Source organism: Lissotriton vulgaris, chromosome 7 (genome assembly GCF_964263255.1).
Source record: "Lissotriton vulgaris chromosome 7, aLisVul1.2, whole genome shotgun sequence".
Lineage (NCBI taxonomy): Eukaryota > Metazoa > Chordata > Amphibia > Caudata > Salamandridae > Lissotriton > Lissotriton vulgaris.
Window position 1 is genome coordinate 1713554873 of NC_141695.1, and position 25335 is coordinate 1713580207.

Consider the following 25335-nt stretch of genomic DNA (forward strand, 5'->3'; position numbering starts at 1 on the left):
TGCAGCTCAGAAGGACTGCTGCCCCATTGTGCTAACCTACTGTCATCTTGCCTGGGTGAGAAGGACTGTACCTGCATCTGTTGAACCCAGGACCCTAGAGCAAGGGTAAGTTGACTGGCCGCCTGATGTGAGCTGCAATTCAGAATAGCTTGTCCAACAACCTCGATCCCAGCACTTGGACTCTGCCACCTGTTAGTCTACCCTGGCAAGTGGTGCCACCCTAGTCCTAGACCTTTAGAAGTGGGCCTTAGGTGATCTGCCAGTGTCTGTGGATCCAGCGGAACCAACACATCATGTCTGCTGCACATCGCAGCCCTGAGCAGAACTTATGTGTTGCTGCTTCTGCATGGATCATCCCATCACAAAGACCTGCATCACAGCCTCATCTGAGCCACCGCTGCATGATGCTTCCTCAGCGCAGGTCTTCCCATCCCTTGACGTCATTGAGGCTGCCGCCGTCAGGCTCCGTATTACAGCCTCACAGATCCTCAGAACCGGCGCATTGCCCTGACTGCTCAACGCATCGTGGACACCTGAACTTTACATTGCAAGCCCCTGTTGACGTGATCCTCGCGTTTGAGGCAGGCCCTCACATCGCAGCCTTGCCGCATCTCATTATAACCTCATCACTTCGACTGCACAATGCATCATCAAAGCAAACCCTTGCAATGATCGCAAACAAGAATATAAGGTATTGTTTTTAGTGGACATAACTGAGACCCTGTAGCTGGCCCACGCTTCATCATGGTCAGCCTAAACTTGTGACTTTGTCCCGGTCCGGCGTGACCAGATATCCACAGTTGACGCTTTATGCTTTTTGACTCAATTTTCACTGAGATCTTAAAAACAACATATTTCCTGGTCTTCTGGTTGGATATTTGTCATTTTGATTCTGTTTTACTTATTACAAATAACTCCATTATTCTAACTTGGTGCGGGATCTTTTTTGTGTGGAGTTTGTTACTTTATTACTGTTTCAAGTAATGCCCAAATACTTTCCATATTGCCTCTAAGTTAAGTCTGACTGCTCTGTGCCAAGCTACCAGGGGGTTGAGCCTCGCAGGGAGGAAGACGTTTTGTAGTGTGAACTGCTAAACTGTGGAATTCCTTACCCATGAATTTGAAAGACACCCCAAATCATATGTCCTTTAACCCCTTCGATGCGGATGACAAAGCCAGCTCGTCATGGGCGTTACCTGCGCTGCGCGCATGACGAGCTGGCTTTGTCACGTTACCCGCGATTTTCAAATTTCAGCTCGCAGCGGGAAAACCCGCTAGCGTGCATGCGGTTAAAAAGCTCTGAAACATGTCTTTTCAGTAATTAGTTCAGTCATATTAGGCCTTGTTGTAATCAGCTTTGCTTTTCTCCTAGCTGTAGAAGCAGCGCCAAGACGCCCATGGGCATTCAAGCGCTTATAAAACCAAACCCAAATATGGTTGCACTTTGACCAGGGCTCATGTCCCAGTCAACTAACAACCCAAATCCGTACAGGTAAAAATTTCATAGTTGAAATCTGAGAAATTGTGATTAAAAATCATCCTTAATAGTAAAGGTGTATCTTAAGTTACAATTTTCAATAGGCCACTTTTAGAAAGTTTGCACTTTCCTACCCTGTCTAATTGATTCCTGCAGCCTGTTCCTGGGTCACTTGACAGGGTGTAGTTGGCATTTGAACTTTGATTTTGCCTCTCAGACAGCCACACAAAAAAGGGATTAGGCGAGTCTGCATTGGTCATCACTGGCAGGATGGAGGGGGGCAGAGCAACTGAATAGGAGGTGCCCTGCCTTTGCAAAAAGGATTTGTCACCACTGCATTGTTAATGCAGCCAGCTAGGAACCAGGACAGAGGAGGCAGGAGAGTACTTTAAAGGGAATTCTCTAGGAGCATCTCCTACATCAAAGAAGGGACCAGGTATAAAAATAGGATCCTCAGACGCACCTTTAAGTTCACTTTCTAGACTTGCGGAAGGACTCTCATGGGACGGCTTGCTGCTGTCCAATACAGAACACTGCTTTGCTGCACCTGGAAGGAATGCTCTGCTTCCTGAACCCTGCCTTGAACTCACAGAGGCCTGCCCTTTTGCTTAAGTCCTGTTCCACCTCTTGAACCCAGGATTACCAGAGTGACTCCAAAGGCCAGTTGGGTGGCCTCCTGATCAGTGCCCATGTATTTTGGTGCTTTTCCAGATTCACCAAAACCTGTAAACCTGAGAATGCATAAATATTCTACACCTTCCATGGGGAGGTGCAACAAAAAGTAATATCTTTAATTCTCCTGGTTGTTACCTATTTCTAAGTGTGCTGCATTCTACAGCACACTTACAAAGAAGGAAATACCTTAGAGGATTGTTATTGTGCAGTAATGTGTCCAATCCAGCACAAAAACAATCCTACCTGCAACACAGACATCCTTGCTCTATGGCACAAAGGTGCCTGCGTTGGCGCTTGGCAGTGGATTGTGCTCCAGCGCAGGCAGAAAACAGCTTCATATTGGCAAATATGGCACATTTCTGCATTCTCCCTTTCACACAGCACAGCAAGTTGTTTTGCTGCGTTGCGTGAAAGTTAGATAAATCTGGCCTTATCTCTGAATGTGGAAATCTTCACTACAACTTCATCCAGCTGCCCCCTGACTATTTATTTTCCTAATTTGGTATAATATTTTTTGGGTTCTGTTTTCATTTTATTACTATTTGTGTGTTGCATAAATACTTTACACATTGCCTCTATGTTAAGCCTGACTGCCTTTGTGCCAAGCTACCAGAGGGTTAAGCAAAGGCTAAATTAGTGACTTTAGTGCTTCATCCTGACAGGGATTGTGGCTGTTGCTTAATCAGGGTTAACACCCCACTCAACCAACAACCCGATTTCTCACATAGGCTTTGCTCAAGCAGCTGTTGTGGCATGACATGTATGGAAAAATACAAGCAAGATTAGCATGGTGTTCTTGGTGTCTCCAATTCAAGCATTCCATGGAATGCCAGACATTTTACTTCTTATAGTGTCACTTTAGTCTACTCTGGAATAAGCAGCACAAAGTGATTCTGGGCGTTGTCATTTCCCAGTTGACTATTTATTCCTCTCCAGATTTATTGTGGTTTGTTTAAAAATATGCAGCTTCCCTAAAGCTTCATCTTTTCAGCCATATTCATCGGCTGGCATGTGGCTGATAATTACCCAGTGATTGGGCATAAAAGTGTCCTGGGCTACTGTATTAAGATTTTTACTAATGCATTCACAGCACTTATATTTTGGCTGCCTTTTGTTTGCTGTAAACTGGCAAGGATTATTCCCGTTTGCAAAATGACAGAAACATAGGGTAAACATTGTTTACCACAAATGCGAAACCACACATGCCATTACAACGCGGTTCTTACAAAGACTGCATTGTTACATCGCATGCGATTACAACGCAGGTCAGAACAACAACTAGCTGTAGGGGGGCAGAAGGTACTGGATTTAAAATCCAACACCTTCCATACTGTTGCACAGACTGAAGTTGGAATTGTAAATTATACTATTGTAAAATTCAGCGCCCCCTACAGAAAGTTGTTCAGACTTGCATTGTAATGGTATGCAAGGTAACAATACGGTCGTTGTAACGACCGCATTGTAATGGTTGCATGGTAAACGCATGCAAACTAGCGGGGCATATGGGAAACCTAGGGTTGATCCTCAAACCAGTTACAACTCTGAAGTGTAGGTTTCCAAACTCTCTCCGTGTAAATGTCCAGAGTAAAAATCATTCATTCTTTACCCTTTTAAATGCACCTCTACAGATGTAAAGTGGATCACTGGTATTAGTGTTAAAAATCTACAGAAATCCATTCTCAGATTAAATTTAGTGATGCAACTGTTTAGCGAAGCAGTATTTTTTGCTAGTGAAATTTGAGAGTCATTGTGACTCAGAAACTGTATGTTTGTGGCTGCTGCAATTTGCGACTAGTCGCAAAAACACCAGTTTGCACATTGAATTTAGCACTTATACATTTCAGGTGGTAGTGATGTGTAGAGCCGGACTGGGAACCCAAAGCAGGCCTGGTAATTTTGTCGGATCAAACCCATGGGGTGGGGGGATGGGAATGCAATTGTGAAGCATTGCTGCTCTTGTTACTGGTTGCTAAACTAGCCCCCAGTTACAAAACCAACCCTCAACACTGCAAAACCAGCCCACACCCTTCTAGCCTCCCAGGTAAAAGCCCGATTCCCGCTATGATGGCCAGTACGGCCATGACAGTATTTAAACTATAAAAGCTGGCCCAGAAAGCATCGGAGGCTTCCACAATGGCTGCTCTGTATGTGATTGCAAAGATGATGCAACTACTGGCTGTTCAGCAGAGGAAGAGGAGAGAGAGGAAACAGGAGAAGATATTTAGAATCAGGCTTACCATTTTCCAACAGACGAAGGAGGAACTATTTAAGAAATACAGGCTAAGTAATGTAGTGACACTAGATTTAGCTGAAATGTTAAAACCCATTCTTGAAAGCAGTACTCAGTGTAGCAATTCCATCCCCACTCATGTGCAGGTATTGTACTCACTGAGGGCCACATGCATCAACGTGTTTAGGAAGTGCAAACGGTACGAATCAGTAAATTCGGCCGTTTGCACTTCCTAAATATGTTTTTGGGATGCAGCAAGCATTTTTGAGTAATTCGGTATGTTTACCGAATTCCAAAAATGCGATTGCTTTTAAGGAATTGCAAATTTGCGATTCCTTAAAAGCAATGCATCATTTTTAAAAAAAATTGCAATATTTGAAACTGGAAGTGCAAATTACCACGAGGTTGAACCTCGTGGTAATTTGCGAAATGGTTTAAATATGCTTAAAATTGCTTTTTTTAAACTGTTCAATTACAGACACACATGTCCTAAGGACATGTGTGTATGTAACTTGTACTGAAAAGTACATTTCATGGGTGCAGGGGGGGGTCATTGGACCCCCCTCTCCACCCTTGAAATGCATTCATGAATTGCGATTTTTCAATTGCGAATTCGCAATTCCCATTGATTCCTATGGGCCTTTTAGCCCATAGGAATGAATGGGAATTGCGAATTCGCAATTGAAAAATCGCAAATTTCATGCGAATCAGTAAAAATTGCGATTTTTACCGAATCGCATAAAATTTGCGAGAAAAACGATGCATAGGCTTTTGCGAATTCTTATTTGCGATTCTCTATTTTTCGCAAATAAGAATTCGCAAATGCCGATATTGATGCATGTGGGCCTATATCTTTTGACCTTTGGCAGTTACCAGGGTTTGATTGCTGTTGCTGATGGGGTGTCAAAAAGTTAACTTTTTTCAAGATGCCATGCTCCAAAAGATCAACAGGTTCATATACCTACCCAGGAATGCTGAGGAAATTCAAAGCACACAGTTCAAATTTTATAAGGTTTCTAAATCTCTCCATGTCATAGGGTGTGTAGATGGAACACATGTTCCAATTTGTCTTCAAGCCCATATAGAGTACCTGTTTCGGAACAGAAATAATACCCATTCCCTCAACATACACTTTGCCTGTGATGTAAGTAACTTAATTACTAATATAGTGTCACAATAACCGGAGAGCACCAGGCACAGTGGAATACACCAACGCCTGGAAAGAGTGGAGTTTGATGATGGCTATTTATTAGGTAATGTAATGCAGTACAATGACACATATGATTGTATTTATCAAATGCAAATTTTGAGCATGCTCACACTTATTTGTTTGGTTCCTGGTGACTGTCCCTAACCCTTAAGGTGTTGTATACTGTTACCTTACTTGGACCCAGCAAACAAAAACGAAAGGGGTTACAATAGTGTTCATAAACACACCAGGGCTATGATAGAACACACATTTGGCATGCTCAAATCTAGATTTTGGGGCCTCCACAAAAGTGGAAGCACTCAATAGTGTGCTCCTGAGAGAGCCTGCAAAATGGTGGCAACATGTGTCATATCACATAACATAGCTACCAGGTGAGGACTACCCATCTCTATAAGTGGCGCTTATTCCAAAGATGACAATCCTGAGACACCTCTTCAGCAGCTTCAAGACAAAAGCAGATCAGTGACGGGGAGACGCTGATGGGACCACATTGCAACAAATTACTTTTCAAAGTAAGTTATATGTGACAGTATATTGACTGAACTTATTAAAGTAGATTCCATTCAACAAACCAAGGCAACCTTTATTATCAGGCTACTATTTCAATTGCTATGATATTTCAACTGTATGACATCCTAATGGTTAGAAAAAATGCAGGTTGGTTACATCACCAAAATTCCAATGGCACACCAAAAATTAAACACACTGGGCCCGATTCACAGAACTAATTTAAGACAAAATCCTAAACTTACTACTTTTGGTATTCACAGAAGTTAGGATTTTGTCTTAATACAAACTTAAGACAGACTTAAGACAAAATCCTAACTTAAGTCTCTCTTAAGTCTGTCTTAAGTTTAAGACAAACTTAAGACAAAATCCTAACTTCTGTGAATATCAAAAGTAGTAAGTTTAGGATTTTGTCTTAAGTTAGTTCTGTGAATCGGGCCCACTATTCTGTGTTCTTCAGTGCCTCTTGCGGCTACGTCCCACATGGGTTGATTCCACTTGTTCTCCACTAGGTGTACGGCTGCTGCTGCATCGCAGAACACATGCATCAGTGGCAGAGATGCTGCTTACGCTTGATATGTCCTCACTATTTTGAGGGGCTTCTGCAATACTACATACTATTTGTGCATTTTGTAGCACCTAAACTGCAGAGGTGATCTGACCTAAGCCCCTTGCAATGTCCCCACTAAAGTGTCCCATTTACACTTGCAGGGTTACTGCTCATCTATATAAGGTGGAAGTGGCATTGGGACCTCAAACACTGAGGTCTGCTTCACTCAATCTATCAATGGAACAGGTTATCCCATTAATTCTTGCCACAGTGCTCTTGTCTCGTCGTCTTTGATGGGCATGACCAACCACCATGTACTGCCATCATTTTTCAATAGCGGTGGTGAGATGTCCCTTTTTTTGTGTTCATGGTAGCCAATTGAGTGGCAATAGTATAAAGTCCAAATGGTTTGCAACATCTTTTTGTTCTTTAGGTTCATCTGCTTATGTTGCAGATGTGGATTCTGTTACTTCAACACATCTTCAAATTATCACAAGCTGGTGATCTACTAAACAATAAAAAAATACATATATACGCCATAGTTGAGTTTTCATTCTAATTGCAATATACCTTCGTGGCCTGCATGGATACCTGGAAATCCGTGTCCGTCTTCATAGTACATCAAATCATTCCTTGCCATCAGAGAGCAAGGACTGTGTTTTGTGGTCTCCCTGAATGATATTTAAATCTATCTACAAATTAAGGTGCCACCCAAGTATTATGAAGAACTTCATGAAGATTGAAGAAACAAAATCAATGTCCCTGGGTCCACATGAGCTGCCAATCAATCTCAGTTTCTATAAAGCACTCCTATTTTTGAACCCATAATTCATACCACTTTTTAGAAAGTGATCTAGGAAATATCATTGGCAGAAACAAGTCACTGAATTCTCAGCCAAGCACTGTTAGAAGCATCTTTCAAGAACATAAACTGAGACAGTACAAAACACTGGATACATTAAATTGCATAACACATTAGAAAACGAGTGGTAAAGTAAAAGCTAATTTACAGATTGGATTGCACCAATCATATGCTCCTACGTTCAGCAAATAATTACTATTTCAACTGAATAAAGTCCAAAATGACAGCACACAACTTAACCCTTAATGAATGAAAATAAATCTGTTAACAAAAGATGCATGGGATTTTAATTGCTTGGCCACGAAATATGTTGCATGCTTCCTTAAAAGATCTGAGAAAATGAAATTCTGGGAAATTTAGGAAAGGGCTAGAACCAACACTATTTCTCAATAGTCACATACCTTTCCCTATCTTCTATGGGCTTCCAGAAATAGTAAATTGACAGGCTTTCAGATGGTTTGCCCTATACTTTACACCATACAAGTATATCTGCACATAAATGTGCACATATACACTGACCCATGCATCATTGAATCACAGTTAACACATGAAGATCACATTTGTTTAATGATTATAGGATACTCACTGCATCTGCTTTCCATGTTGGTTGGTAGTTATTCCTGTCGACGACAAACACTTGCACCTCACACGTTGAGGTCTGTTTCACACTTCTCCCATTATCTCTCGCCTGAATAAGAAGCTTGTAACTTTTTGTGGTCTAAGGCAAAACACAGTGAACCACATTTTATTCTTTGTTCTACTCCTTCATGAAAATGTCTAGATAGTTCTTTTAATTGAAGATCATCTACGGAAAATAGAGTGGTTTTAAATGTTTTTGTTTTCTATATGTTGTTGTTTTCATTGTTCTTGGACTCAGTAATATTTTTTGTATAGTCTTCTCTACTTGACCTCCTACTTCCCAATGAATGAATGGAAAGAACTATTCATGGGCCCATCAGGCATCATCACAAGCAAACACTTGTACTGAAGTTTCAAGGGATTAACTCTTTGCTTCAGGAAATTTGATTGGACAGTGTTACCAAATAGTCAGTGAATTTCATTGATTGGATTCAGTGGCTTGTGACAAAGTTGATCCTTGCAATGCGGTGCAAAAGAGGGATAGAGTAGGAGATCTAGATTCTTTCACCAATAAAACTTTAAAACCAGACAGTGCTGAATGGCTCCAGGATGAAACCAAAAACATTTCAAGACACTGTTTCTAATGTTTGAGGACAGGTTAGCGTGAATTTTAGCCAACTGTTTCATATTACAATCTTGACTATCCCACAAGGATTCTGAATGTTGCTACAATACTATTAATTAGCCCACTAAGATTCACTCACACCTAAGGCAGTTCTATAACCTGTAAATTAACTTCAAACAAAGGACTTAGGGCCTCATGTAGGTAAATGGTATTTACCGATTCGTAAATACCGAATTTTACTGATTCAGTATTTACAAATCGGTAAATGCTATGTAGGTATTTTTAACAAATAAATTACTGAATCGTTAAAATTCGGTAATTACTGAATCGGTATTTACCGATTCGGTAAAATTACCGAATTGTCAAGGGGGACAGGGTGTCACTTTGACACCCTGTTGCACCCCTGTTTCAGGCTTGTGTGCCATGTGGTACACATACATGCCCTAAGGGCATGTATGTGTGCCACATGGCACAGGTGTACATGCACAGATGTGCATGTACACAGGAATTCGTTATTTACCATCAAATAGTATTTGATGGTAAATAACGAATTCTTAAGGGCTTGTGGCACTGTTTACAGTGCCACCAACATCTCAAATTACAGATTCGGTAAACAACAATTCTATAAATTACCGATTCGGTAAATTTACTGAATCTGTAATTTTTAAGAACCCTACATCTCAAACTCCAACTACCGGTTGGTAACGGCCGAAATCGGCCGTTACCGACCAGTATTTGGCCACCTACATATGGCCCATAGATATTTAAATTGGGGGTGTGCAAAGTTAGCAATATTGGTCTTTATTATCACTATAAAATGAGCATGATTTATCTTTCAGCAAAGGTAATTCACAAAATAGCGATTGTCAAAGAAAATTGAACTTTGACAACTTTTGAACTATATTTATAAACTCCGACAACATTTTCAAATCTGAAACATTTTTGAACAAAAAAAGTGAATAGTCCTTCAAAAGTAGGTTATGGACGATACAAATAAAAAATAGCTTTTTTATGGGAGAATTTTTTTACAGGTTAAATGTCTATTGAAACGTCATTAGAATAATATTTTGTCTGCAGAAAAATATTGACAAACATTGCAACATCAAGAAGCTGTAAAGTGTTCAATTGAACCCAAGTCAGTTGGAGGACTTTTAATGAATAACATACCTACTTTTTTGTGATGGCTATAAATGCAAAAAACTTTTTACTACATCAAAAATATAATCTTTCACCTCTCACCCCTGAGCCATCTTTCAAATACTTGAAAGAAAAACGTATGCTGTTCCTAAGGGGACAAAAGGCAAAGGGGAGTAGGTGAGAGAAAAGGAGCCACTATGAGGGGAGTAGTTCCTTTTCGAAATGGAGCCCTCATACTCCCTTGCAGGTGTCATGCTTCAGCATCGGTCTTGCTCCTCGTACGGTTGGCGCTGCAATGCCTGAAGGGCACCCTCAAGGGGGCTCATTATCGGAGATCTTTTTCCAAAGCTGTGATGTGAAGTGCAAGTTAAGCGCTCTTTGTGTGACTTATTAACCCCTTCACTGCGGCGGCTATTCCGCCGCAGTGCTAAGGGGGAAGGGCGGCCGCGCGGCGGCCGCATGCTGGTGACGGAACCGCTCCGTCACCAGCGTCGGTTGACCTGTGCTTGTGACGGAGCGGTTCCGTCATGGCCCGCCCCGCTCAATAGAACGTCAGCGCAGGCGCGAAATTCGCGCCGCGCAGGCGCGCCGAGCGGGCCATGACGGAACCGCTCCGTCATCAGCACAGCTCACCCGTAGCTGATGACGGAGCGGTTCCGTCATCAGCACTTAAGGAGTTAAAACCATGATGTCACCATTAGGGACAATGATCCCTAGTGACCTATATAGTCAACATCTTTCATGCCGTCAATTAGTCAAGATGTGATCTAGGGCAACTCTCCAGAAAATGTATAACTAATTTACATAGTGTCTGGGACCAAGGACACAACAAGTAGAGTCCAAACACTAAGAACCCTATAAGTATACCTGCAGAATGTCAAATCACTGACCAATGAGGGTGATATCACCAGAAACACTGAGATAAACGCTAAACAAAATTAGCGTGGTCATCCATTGGAGAAAATCACCAACGACCTACCCCTTCTCATGTGCCTCCATCTCTAAGTTGAAAGAAAATGAGTAATGGTTCAAAAAGCAGTAAGACCATGACTCTTTTATGTGGGGTGTACAAGTTGCTTTTTCATTACATCTTCTAGCATCAATTTATGGTTCAGATTCCAAAACATTTTGGTAAAGACATACATGTATAAATCTACATAGTGTGGACTTACATCTTCTATTTCTAAAAATGTCTAACTCTGAGTGGTGTATAAAGCAAGTGTATGCATTTGAACACTAAACATTTTTTATCCAGTAATAATTATTTTGCTGGTGGAGAATGCTCTTTCTCTATATCACTGTGAATTCTGGGACAATTCCCATCTCTTACTCATCACAGAAACACAGTGGGCCTGGATGACAATTGGATGTAAGAGCAAGTAAAACATTACTCCTTTAATTTTTTTTACATACTCTTACATGCGTTTCTGAAGTGGCTCCAAACCATTTAAAATAGAAATAGTCAGGAAATCTTTCTATACACATAGTACAAATAGAAATTACTGTGACCTTTTTTGCACTTTAATTAATAGGTAGCTGGGTGTTTTGGGGCGATTCACAAACTCATAGAAGAGTACTTAAAAGAGCAATCTACCACTTCTGCTACTTGCTACTCAAACTCATCACTGCATCCTTTAATCAATTACAGACTAGAGTATGTGCTCCAGTGTTTCAATTGCAATGCATAATGTGTGTCAATACTCACATAGTATCAGACTTGTGTTCCCACAGCATTTTGGGTAGCAAACCAGTAACACCACAACACCTTAACACTCACTAAGAATCCTCCATTCCCAAGGGACCCAGATCAGTTTTACAGTGGGAAATCCACAGTTCTTGCAGGTTTTGTCGATTCATGTGCTCCTTCTGCAAGGCTGAACCAGGGAATCAATTTTAGTGTACAAAAATGTTTGTGAATTGGCCTCAACTGATTACCTGGAGTATGCACTCAAAATAAAAAACAAATTACACCTTGTCTGCTTTGCTAAAAAAAGAATCACTGACTACAGTCACTATAATATGCCTTTAAGTTTCAAATATTGTATTAGACACAATGTGGGCAGCCAATACAAGATGGTAGAAGTGTTTTATCCAACATGTGGGAACATATAAATGCACAACTACAAATCATTCCATTTTTTTTAGTTGAAAAACAAAGCAGTCAATCTTACCTCATAATCCAAGCATCCTTTGAAGGAAAGAAAGCCCCTCTGACTGTCAACGGTGAACTCCACATTGGGATCGACAGGTTTTTGTGACAGAAGCATGTATGAGACCTCGGAATTAGGGCTGGAGGGCTCATCTATGTCCCGAGCGATGATTGAAAAGAAAGGCACCCCTGCAGTGGGAAGTACAAATATCTATGATAGCAAAAACAGTTTACAAAACTTTATAAATGGCACTTTCGTTCTGTTTGCCATTCCTTGTTTAGCAAAAACATTGCTTGATAAAGTACAATGCTAGAGTACAATTTCAGTGTCAAGACTGATATGCATATAGCTGTGTCTGAACTGGGGTGGCAAAGTGAGCTAAAGAATGATGATGGATTCAACTCAGATCTGTGACTGGGGTTGAGTGTTTGAGAAGTTTCAGCGCTCCGTCTATCATCTCCTTGTGTTTGCTTTGTTCGCCCTAGGTTGGCAGGGTATGCCCAGACGTGGATCCCTTGCTCACTTTGCCACTGGATTCAAGCTTGCCTGGCTGATGAGGGGTGTTACCCCGAAACCGGTCCCAGGATGCTTGTTTCCGGTCCAGGGAAGACATGGCTTGGCAGTTCGGGCTGGACTGTTCCCATTAGGCACAGGGTCAAGGCTGATTTGCATGTACCTGCGTCTGAACTGGGATGGCAAAGTGAGCTAAAGAACGATGATGAATTGAACCCAGATCTGTGACTGGGGGTGAGTGTTTCAAAAGTGTCAGCACTTAGTCCATCATCTCCTTTTGCTACAATTTCAGTGGGCCATGTTTGCACAAGTGGAAAACATAGCATGTGCTCTCTTTTGCACATTTTTCAGCTTGCTTAACAGGGTGGAATAAACATGGGTTTCCCCAATACACATTACATTTAGATTTTAGCCCCGATTTACAAAATGGTTGAAAATAGGAATACAGTGCCAAAGGAGTAAAGCAGGGATGAAAAGCAGATAAATACACAACCCTTTGAAGAACACTACAAGATGATGAATTAAAAGATCACTTTATCTCTTGGAGCCGAGGCACCCCACTTATCACTTGTTGATTGTAACTTTACCTACTACTGCACACAAAGGGGTAAATTCACAAGAACCTGTGATAACTACCGCAAGAGTAGCGTAACGCAACTTTCAACATCGCGGGAAAATAACCCTGTGTCAACATGAAATTCACAACACGGCGGTAGCATGCAATAGTCTGCTCAAAACGAAGACAAAGTCCACGATACAACCACCTCAATGGTGACAAAAACCACACCACAATACCAAAAAACCAGCGATGGGCCAAAGCGCGATAAGGAAACCAGTGATAGGCCTGTAACACACACCTGGCAGGTGGGGAAAATCACCATAAAAGTAAAAAAAAACACCCAAACACAAACACCATGGAGGCAGCCGGAGCAGGCGCAGAGGACGAGTGCAACTCCAAAAGCACCTTGGACGACCAGCCCGGGACCTCGGGGACAGGGAAGGGCAAGGACAAGAAGAAGAGGAAGAGTAAATTGGGTCTGCAGGTGAACAGGATCATAGTCACAGAGGTGATGGAACACCATAAACAACTGTTCGTCACCTCCAATGTGTTTTTGGGCACCAAAAATGGAACATGGCGGGACATCACGGACAAGGTGAATGCCATCAGGGAGCACAAGAGGACAATGGACGAGGTCAAGAGGCGATGAAGTGACATCAATCGGCGGGCTAAGAAGAAACTCTCCACCAACCGGAAAGCAGCAACGCACACTGGAGGTGGGGGCCCAGCACCACAGCTTGAGCTGGATGACATGGAGGAGCTGGTGTCGACAATCATCAGTGAGGAGACTGCGGCCGGAGTCCGGGATTCGGAAACTGCTCGACAGGACACAACACAACCGCAACAGGGTGAGTGACCACCAGGTACTGGGGGAACAGGTGGAGATGGGCAAAATGGCACACATGCACAATCAAGCAAAGTACAGTTCACACCCACAATGACTCTGGGTCCTCGCCCAGATCTACAGACTGTCACAATGCACAATGCCATGCTGTCTGAATGTCAACAGGTTCCATGCGGCTACATACATGTTGACACATCGTAATACAGCATCTCCCCTTCACATCGCAGGGGCACCGTCAACACCTCCTGCAGAGCAGTCCCAGCCACTCTTCACTGATGACGAGGAGGACAACACCAGCATCGACACCCAAGCCATCCAAGACATCATTGACCTCATCTGCAACTCACCGCCAATATCAGGGCTGGCCAGCTGCATCAAGGAGACCCCATTCACTACCCAAAGCACCCAGCAGGAGGCACCCACAGCCCGGGCACCCCCCCCCCAAGACCCCCAGGAACAACACATGGCTTTCCAACTCCGTGTGCTGAAGTGCCAGAGGGAGACCGTAGAGCAGGTGCCGTTGGGCTTTGGCAACATGGCAACCAAACTTAACAGCATCCTTGGGTGTGTAGCCTGATACATGTTCTCCAACGTGGCCTGAATGACATCGCTGGAGTCATGGTGTGGAGAGAAGAACACCTGTTCGCTCAGAGTGGCTCCAGCAATACCAGCCATGAGCTGCCACAGATGTGGAGGCTGATGGAGGACATAGTGTGGATGGAGGCTGAAAGGATGGCAGCCACCGCTGCACATCAGCACCTGAGGTGTCAGTGGCACACAGTGCGGCCAACAAACCACCTCCGGTACCTGAGGTGTCAGTAGCACACAGTGCCGCAGCCAGTACAGCAACAACCACAGGTGGGGCACAGCACATATCCAGGGAAGAGGACGTGGATGGGCCTGTGATCTGAAGGGCTCATTAGCATTCATTTCCGCCACCTGGCCTGTTTCTGGTTGGTCCCGCACTTAACCTAATTACCTTCCACTGACCCCCGATTCACTCAGATGCACTCACCTTGGACAGCAACATGAACCGCCCCTTCCTGTTTGATGACCAATGACACAGCGACCAGACTACGGACTGCACCCCTCCTCTTCTGCAGTACTTGTCTTCCATGGATGGACTCTGGCTGGCCCTCCTCCGGCCCATATAGTGTAGTGTGTTCGGCAGTGCCCTGTACCACTCCAGCTGCGGAAAAGCACTGGATGTGCAATAAACATCCAGTGCCGCTTTGCTGTGTCATGTCTTTCATCATTCATGCATTTATGTATGGATGAATGTAGGGACAGTGATTTTCCTTGAATCAATGATGCTCATCCTCTGGGATGCCAGTCAGAGGGTGCTACATATCAAATTGTGTCACGGGTCCACGTACCAGCCACTTTCTTGTCCAGACATGGACTGAACCACGCCTATTGCCCACGAGGAATTATTGCAAGCCCTGCCCTGTTTCGGCGTATGGCAGGCCAGACCACTCCTTTCACGCTCCCAGGGGGAGGGCCTACTCGCGTACTCGCTGGTTTTGTGCAGGTCACTGGTCTAGTTGTCAGCATGTCACAGCCACTCCCTGAGGGCAGGTTTGCACGCACACCACACCCACCCGGCACAGGTGTCACAGACCATGTGACCCTGCAAATATAAGGGGCCTACGACGTCACATATGCCTCTGCCGGTGGTGACTGGATGGCGGACGCAAGGCCTTGAGAACGGAATGGACCTACCACCACTGGGTGCTGACTGGGGTTGGACACTGTTTGTGGCAGAAGCTGCATTGCGGCCGGCACAGGCACCCTGCCATGGGACGCTGACTGGGGTTGGACAGGGTTTGTGGTAGACTCTGCATTGCGGCTGGCACAGGCACCCCGCCACGGGATAGTGACATAGGGTGCACTGAGTCATTGGCACCTTGAGCTGCTGAGCAGGTGTGCAGCCTGCGATGATGACCTATCCTGGCGGTCCGGACTGCTCAGGATTTGTGTGCCTTGCTGGACCGCAGTGTAGGCTTCGCCAGCAGCCTTTGCGGGCCAACCGCCACATGGCTCTGCTTCCGGGGTCACAGAGTTAGTGGCACCCATTGGGCTGAGAGTCTGTATAGGCTGCGATGTTGCCGGGTGCCCTGGTATGTCCTATGCCATGTCGTGGCGTTGGGTGTTATGGCCCCCTTAGGTGTCCGGCTGGCATAATCAGTTGCTCCATGGCATCTGTTGCCCTTCCGATGACTCCCTGGGCTGGGCTCCCTTTTGTGGTGCAGGCTACCGTCCGACTTTACATCAAGTCAGAGCAGGTGTACATTTCCTGCTGCTAATGCGCCTTATTGCGTGTTTTGTGTTGTTATTGCCAATCTGTCTGGTCGTTGTGAATGTTGAGGTGTGGTGTTGTCGTGACTTTTTGCACGGGAATGCCTACTCTGCATCTCCCTAGCGAAAGTTGCGGGGGTCCTCTGTGGCAATGTTTTTTGCAGCTGCTATTGCGGGAAAACTGGTGCTGTGGGCTGTTAGCACCTGCTTGTGAATGGTGGGGTAAATTTATCATGACTTTGGCTGCGATGAAGTGCAGTTAATTCGGCGATAGCTCTTTGTGAATATGCCCCAAAGGGGTTTAGTGTTCATAAACCATAGGATTCTGTAAATAAGTGGGTTTGCGAATGCTTAAAACCCTTTTTCAAATGTACTAAATCCATTTAGTGAAAAGGTTTTCTGAATCATTGAACGATTTAGGAAACCATTTGGAATCGCTATTTGGAAGTGGAGTATTAAGGGTTTTACTGCCAAAACCGATTCCTTATGGTATGTATTTATGTTTCCTGACCAAAATCCAGTATTAAAACATTAATATTGTACCACCAACACATTGGTTATGGTTTTCACAAGGGATCACGTCCTCTTTGGAAATATTAACAAAAACCATAGCTACTGAATATTCCTAGGCTTGTGTGACTTTTATTTTAGTTCATAACTTTTATTTTAGTTCTTTTAAACGCATCCCTTTTTCCTTTAAGGAAAAAAAAGCTGCAGTTTTTTTTTAAAAAAAGAAGGTTGCTTTATTTGGAAGCAATCACAGGCATGGTGGTCTGCTGACCCCAGCTGGCCACCATCCTTTCTTGTGGCCAATTATAGTGGGTCACAATTTACTACATTTTTCATGAATATTGATGAGGTAAGTAGAATTGCGAAAAATTGTGATTCCTTACAATCTGATGCACCATACAAAGGGTGGTTCACAAAATACCAATCCATTTCATAGAAGTTGTGCTCAAATTCCCACCCATTATACAGAATCCTTTTTAATGCATTCCAAATAGGAAACCACAAATTATGAATCATTATTAGTCATAGTGAATGATTTCTTATTTGGAATCTTAGTTTATTAGGCCAATGATTCTATTCTGCTAGGGTCACGCTATACACATAAATACATACATACATACATACATTCAAAGTTAATTTGTTTTACAAGTGCTCGTGTACAATGTAAGAAATGGAACAAATGTGCTTTTCTATACTTTTATCATGGGAATGTTGAAACTAAAATTGATGCAAAGTCAATGTGCGCCCTTTGTTAACATCATTATAAAATCAGCATGATTTATCTTTCAGCAAAGGTCATTCACAAAATAACAAATTCCAAAGAAAAATTGACTTTGTCAACTTCTGGACTTTATTTTTAAACTTTGACATCTTCAACAACCTTTTCAAATTCTATTTTGTTTACAACAAGGAGTTCAGAACTCAGAATTTAACCGCATTTTAACCATTGTGTGTGTGTGTGTGTGTGGGGGTGTGTGTGTGTGTGTGTGTGTGTGTAGGTGTGTGTAGGTGTGTGTGTGTGTATATATATATATATATATATATATATATATATATATTATATATATTATATATATATATATATATATATATATATATATTTATATATATATATATATATATATAAATATATATATATATATATATATATATATATATATATATATATATATATATATATATATATATATATATATATATATATATATATATATATATATATATATGTGATAGTGAGAGGGGTGAAGTCTGTTTGCTTCATACATTATCAAAAGTGTAGATTTACTCAAAAGTGTAAGTCACCCTGGGGGAATCAGGTCCTAAGTGTTTATTTACTGCTTCAGAGAGTGTTGCCTTCACTAGAAAACAGCTTTCAGAATGTGAAGAAATCCTAATCTATCAGAAATACACAACCTATAAACAATTCCGGCTAACCATTTGTAAAATTAAAGGGCAAACCTTTTCTTTGGAAAAATTATTAAATGTGGTATTCTTTACTTGTATCATATTACAGAAATGAAAAGTTGGTACTTTTAATATAATTACAAATTTATTGCAATTTCCCAAAATCAGAACTTTGAGATTCCCATACATTGGGGGCATGGATTTCACAAATATAACTTTTACCATTCATTCAGGAAGAGAAGTTTTCATTATTACTCACTGCCATAGGAATATGCCCAGAACATGTCTCAGAAAATACTAAAGCCTCTGTCATATGCAAACAAATAATTTTAGATTCTTTTTTGAGAGTGAGGAAGTGCAGAACCGACTGAGAATTGGTGCTCAGAATAGCAATTCCACTACATTACTGCGATCCAAATTCCAAACAATCTTGCAATCAAAAATTGATTAAATGTGGTATTCTTTAATTGTGCCATGGACAGTACACAAAAGTTGGTTCCATTAACACAATTATAAATTGATTGCATTGAAAAATCCCAAAATCTGGATTAGGAATTACCATACGTTAAGGGGATGCAGTTCACAAATGAAACTCTTACCATTCACTCGGCAAGGGAAGTATTTATCTTTAATCACTGCTATGGGAATGGGCTCGGAACACAACATAAACAAAATTAAAGCCTCTGTCATATGCACACAAATAATTTTGGATAATTTGTTGAGAGTGAAGAAACGCAGGACCAAGTAAGAATTTGTGTTAAGAACAGCAATTCTAGAACAATACAGGTAAAAACAAATCTATATAAAAACTTTACAATCTATACTACTATTATAAAGAGAGAACTGTGTTCTTTGAGCCAGGTAAACTCGAAAAGTACACCACCAATCCAAACACCCAATACATCTTTGAAAACGTCACGGCAAGCAGAAGGACATAGGCTATATAAAATCAAAATATATATGTTAGAAGGGAAACGTAATTTTTAAGGGAAAGTAGTCCCTTAGAAGTAGCACTGATGCGTGCTGACATCACGGGGTAGCGCGGAAGCCGGAAGCAACACCCGGCGAGGAGCGGACAGGAGAAAGGAAGCGACACCCTCCAAGGTCCGGAGCGCGTAGAGGAGCGTCGACATGCCCAGGGGTGCGCAGAGTAAGAGCGGACAGGAGAGTCGGCAGAAGCGGCCAGGACCAAGAAAACGAGCACGGAGAAACAGCGGAAGCGACACCCTCCATGGTCCGGAGCGAGTAGAGGAGCGTCGACATGCCCAGGGGAGCGCAGAGTAAGAGCGGACAGGAGAGACGGCAGAAGCGGCCAGGACCAAGAAAACGAGCGCGGAGAACCAGCGGACACGAGCGTGGGCAGAAGTGGCTAGGACCAACAAAACGGGAGCAAGGAAACACTGTAAGTACGCTCTGCTGCTCCTGGCCGCTCTGCTGCGCCTCTCCTGCTGCAATGCTGCCCCCAGCCCCCTTCTGCCCCGGGCAACGCCGGGGCGGGCTGCTAGTCTATACTACTATTATAAAGGAGAAACTTTCAGGCTTTGAGGCGGGTAAACTCAGGAACCACTGCGCCAATCTACACACCCGATACATCGTAGAAAACGTCAGGGTGTGTAGATGGTTATAGGATATAAACATTTTCAAAATAAACGTTATTTAAAAAGATATTTTTTTTTAAAAAGTAGTCCCCCAAAGTAGCGCCGACCACGACGTGCGTGGTCACGTCAGGAGCAGGGGAGGAGCGGCTAGGAGCGTTGCACTGAGGAGCGGAGGCAAAGGTAAGGCAGCAGGGGTCGGGGGGCAGGGGGGCAGGGGGCAGGGGTCGGGGCAGGCAGGGGTCGGGGCAGGCGGGGGCCGGGGCAGGCGGAGAGCGGGCCGGGCGATAGCTGCACTTATCATTTCTCTCTGTGTCAATGAAGCAACATGCGAGTGTCTGCATGTATCAATCTGTGCGCTAATGATTGAAATAATTGTCTGCGTGAATGAATGTGTTAATGGACACACATGAACATGTAAATGAACCAGTGTGTGCACCACGCTAACGAGGGGTTCCAGCATTCTTAAGGGGTTTCATTGCACAACCATAGTGCAAGAGATGCCCACCCACCTGAAGCCGAGGGGTGGCCCGTCTCCGAGGTCATGACCTTGAAGATGAAGGCTCGCTGAGGAGGACGGAAGTGGAGGACGTGGGGTGACCTTCTGTAATGTGACTGGTGCTCACGTAAAGCGCTGCAATCCCTTCGGGTGGAGTTAGCGCTATGTAAAGCTGCAACAAACATATAAAGTACCTGATTTAAACCTGATACATGCCCCCCTCGCCAGTAGCAAGGCCAGGGGGCATGTGGCTCGGATGGCATCAGGCAGGCAACTCGTAAATAAACAAATGGAGGCGAGGGGCTCCCCCCGTGGCCCCCCTTCCCTCCCCGCGCCCGGCACCCCCTCCTCTCATGCACCTGCTGGAGCTCGGTGGTTCGGGGCTCGGATACACAGCCTGCTGGCAGGATGAATGCCCAGTCAGTCAGACTGGCTCGGGTGACATCCGAGGGAGGGAAACTCATGACCAATACCCGGAGAGCTCCCCGTGGGGCGAGTGCCAGGGCGGCCCTAAGAAAGTACACACAACCAGAGGTACATGCTACAGGCCAGCCAGGCAGACGCACACAGCCAGAGAAGAGGTAAACACTGCAGACAACCAGACAGGCAGGCACACACAGCCAGAGGTACGCACTGCAGACAACCAGACAGGCAGGCACACACAACCAGAGGTACACACTGCAGACAACCAGGCAGGCACACACAGCCAGAGGTACACACTGCAGACAACCAGACAGGCAGGCACACACAGCCAGAGGTACGCACTGCAGACAACCAGACAGGCAGGCACACACAACCAGAGGTACACACTGCAGACAACCAGGCAGGCACACACAGCCAGGGGTACACACTACAGACAACCAGGCAGGCACACACAGCCAGAGGTGCACACTGCAGACAACCAGACAGGCAGGCACACACAGCCAGAGGTACGCACTGCAGACAACCAGGCAGGCACACACAGCCAGAGGTACACACTGCAGACAACCAGACAGGCAGGCACACACAGCCAGAGGTACGCACTGCAGACAACCAGACAGGCAGGCACACACAGCCAGAGGTACGCACTGCAGACAACCAGACAGGCAGGCACACACAACCAGAGGTACACACTGCAGACAACCAGGCAGGCACACACAGCCAGAGGTACACACTGCAGACAACCAGACAGGCAGGCACACACAACCAGAGGTACACACTGCAGACAACCAGGCAGGCACACACAGCCAGAGGTACGCACTGCAGACAACCAGACAGGCAGGCACACACAACCAGAGGTACACACTGCAGACAACCAGGCAGGCACACACAGCCAGAGGTACACACTGCAGACAACCAGACAGGCAGGCACACACAGCCAGAGGTACGCACTGCAGACAACCAGACAGGCAGGCACACACAACCAGAGGTACACACTGCAGACAACCAGACAGGCAGGCACACACAGCCAGAGGTACACACTGCAGACAACCAGGCAGGCACACACAGCCAGAGGTACACACTGCAGACAACCAGACAGGCAGGCACACACAGCCAGAGGTACGCACTGCAGACAACCAGACAGGCAGGCACACACAACCAGAGGTACACACTGCAGACAACCAGGCAGGCACACACAGCCAGAGGTACACACTGCAGACAACCAGACAGGCAGGCACACACAACCAGAGGTACACACTGCAGACAACCAGGCAGGCACACACAGCCAGAGGTACGCACTGCAGACAACCAGACAGGCAGGCACACACAACCAGAGGTACACACTGCAGACAACCAGGCAGGCACACACAGCCAGAGGTACACACTGCAGACAACCAGACAGGCAGGCACACACAGCCAGAGGTACACACTGCAGACAACCAGACAGGCAGGCACACACAGCCAGAGGCACACACTGCAGACAACCAGACAGCAGGCACACACAGCCAGAGGTACACACTGCAGACAACCAGACAGGCAGGCACACACAGCCAGAGGCACACACTGCAGACAACCAGACAGCAGGCACACACAACCAGAGGTACACACTGCAGACAACCAGGCAGGCACACACAGCCAGAGGTACACACTGCAGACAACCAGGCAGGCAGGCACACACAGCCAGAGGTACACACTGCAGACAACCAGACAGGCAGGCACACACAGCCAGAGGTACACACTGCAGACAACCAGGCAGGCACACACAGCAAGAGGTACTCACTGCAGAGAACCAGGCAGGCACACACAGCCAGAGGTACACACTGCAGACAGGCAGGCAGGCACACACAGCCAGAGGTACACACTGCAGGCAGGCACACACAGCCAGAGGTACACACTGCAGACAGGCAGGCAGGCACACAAAGCCAGAGGTACACACTGCAGACAACCAGGCAGACACACACAGCCAGAGGTACACACTGCAGACAACCAGGCAGGCAGGCACACACAGCCAGAGGTACACACTGCAGAGAACCAGGCAGGCACACACAGCCAGAGGTACACACTGCAGACAACCAGACAGGCAGGCACACACAGCCAGAGGTACACACTGCAGACAACCAGGCAGGCACACACAACCAGAGGTACACACTGCAGACAACCAGGCAGGCACACACAGCCAGAGGTACACACTGCAGACAACCAGGCAGGCAGGCACACACAGCCAGAGGTACACACTGCAGACAACCAGGCAGGCACACACAACCAGAGGTACACACTGCAGACAACCAGGCAGGCACATACAGCCAGAGGTACACACTGCAGACAACCAGACAGGCAGGCACACACAGCCAGAGGTACACACTGCAGGCCAGACAGGCACACACAGCCAGAGGTACACACTGCAGACAACCAGGCAGGCACACACAGCCAGAGGTACTCACTGCAGAGAACCAGGCAGGCACACACAGCCAGAGGTACACACTGCAGACAGGCAGGCAGGCACACACAGCCAGAGGTACACACTGCAGACAGGCAGGCAGGTACACACAGCCAGAGGTACACACTGCAGACAACCAGGCAGACACACACAGCCAGAGGTACACACTGCAGACAACCAGGCAGGCAGGCACACACAGCCAGAGGTACACACTGCAGACAACCAGACAGGCAGGCACACACAGCCAGAGGTACACACTGCAGACAACCAGGCAGGCACACACGGCCAGAGGTACTCACTGCAGAGAACCAGGCAGGCACACACAGCCAGAGGTACACACTGCAGACAGGCAGGCAGGCACACACAGCCAGAGGTACACACTGCAGGCAGACACACACAGCCAGAGGTACACACTGCAGACAACCAGGCAGACACACACAGCCAGAGGTACACACTGCAGACAACCAGGCAGGCAGGCACACACAGCCAGAGGTACACACTGCAGACAACCAGACAGGCACACACAGCCAGAGGTACACACTGCAGACAACCAGACAGGCAGGCACACACAGCCAGAGGTACACACTGCAGATGACCAGGCAGGCACACACAACCAGAGGTACACACTGCAGACAACCAGGCAGGCACACACAGCCAGAGGTACACACTGCAGACAACCAGGCAGGCACACACAGCCAGAGGTACACACTGCAGAGAACCAGGCAGGCACACACAGCCAGAGGTACACACTGCAGACAGGCAGGCAGGGAAACACAGCCAGAGGTACACACTGCAGATAACCAGGCAGACACACACAGCCAAAGGTGCACACTGCAGACAACCAGGCAGGCAGGCACACACAGCCAGAGGTACACACTGCAGACAACCAGGCAGGCACACACAGCCAGAGGTACACACTGCAGACAACTAGACAGGCAGGCACACACAGCCAGAGGTACACACTGCAGACAACCAGGCAGGCAGGCAGGCACACACAGCCAGAGGTACACACTGCAGACAACCAGGCAGGCAGGCAGGCAGGCAGGCACACACAGCCAGAGGTACTCACTGCAGAGAACCAGGCAGGCACACACAACCAGAGGTACACTCTGCAGACAACCAGGAGGAGGAGCGACAGGAGGAGCGGCATACAGGCGGGGAGGAGCAGCGGAGGATAGGCGGTGAGGAGCAGCGGACAGGCGGTGAAGAGCAGCGGACAGGCGGTGAAGAGCAGCGGACAGGCGGTGAGGAGCGGTGGACAGGCGGTGAGGAGCGGTGGACAGGCGGTGAGGAGCGGTGGACAGGTGGTGAGGAGCAGCGGACAGGCGGTGAGGAGCGGCGGACAGGAGTGGTGAGGAGCAGCGGAGGACAGGCAGTGAGGAGCAGCAGACAGGCGGTGAGGAGCGGCGGACAGGCGGGGAGGAGCGGTGAGGAGCAGCGGAGTACAGGCGGTGAGGACCGGCGGACAGGCGGAGGTAAGTGAAGCAGCCACGGGTGCGCTCACGGGGCGGGCGGGGGCCCTGAAGCCTGATTGCTCCCGGACAAGGTCGGGACGGGCTGCTAGTAATATTATAAAGAGAGAGCCCAAACCTTTGAGGCGGGTAATCTCAGTAACCACAGCACCAATCATAACACCCAATACAGCGTTGGAAAGGGCAGTTGCAGCAGAAGGACATAGGCTATGCAGATGGCCACCATATTTTTTGAACATTTTTTTTGCAAAGTTTTATATAGCGCAAACTTGACCGAAACTGAATTAGGTATCAGAGCGCTTTACATAGCACCAGTTACGTTACATGAGGTCACACATTAATTTTTGTTAGGCACTGGGAGATTAAGTGATTTGCCCAGAATCACGGAATGTTTGGCGTAGTTACCAAGACTCGAACCCGGATCCCCAGGTCCGAGGTCGAGCGCCTTAGCCGTTAGGCCAACTCCTCTATACATTTAAAAGGTAAAAGAACCGTGCCAGCAAAGTAGTCCCTTGTGGGCGTGTCTGCGTTGTGCTGTGGGCGTGGGATGGAGGCGTGACTAACGCTGGGGGCGTTTGGTACGGCCATCGCATCGTGGGCTGTGGCCTTGTGCTGGGGGCGTGACAAATGCTGGGGGCGTGTGTCCGCCCTTCATGCCATGTGAGTCATACATACAAACGACAATTACGCAGCATCAAGGGGCACGCTGGGGGCATGAGAAACGCTGGGGGCGTGTGTCCGGCCTTCATGCCATGTGAACGCAACTGCACCGCATCAAGGGG

The 25335-nt window shown here is 46.1% G+C and overlaps 1 protein-coding gene across 1 annotated transcript in view; it reads right to left on the reverse strand.

Moving 5' to 3' along the window:
- Positions 1-25335, reverse strand: part of LOC147706375 (cadherin-like protein 26) — a 359502-nt gene that overhangs the window by 143678 nt on the left and 190489 nt on the right. Inside the window, exons 6-7 of the mRNA XM_086932874.1 lie at positions 12024-12190; positions 8098-8229 (exon numbers count right to left, since the gene is read on the reverse strand). Of these exons, the coding sequence (XP_086789000.1) occupies positions 8098-8229; positions 12024-12190 (299 nt within the window). The remainder of the gene's footprint in view (positions 1-8097; positions 8230-12023; positions 12191-25335) is intronic.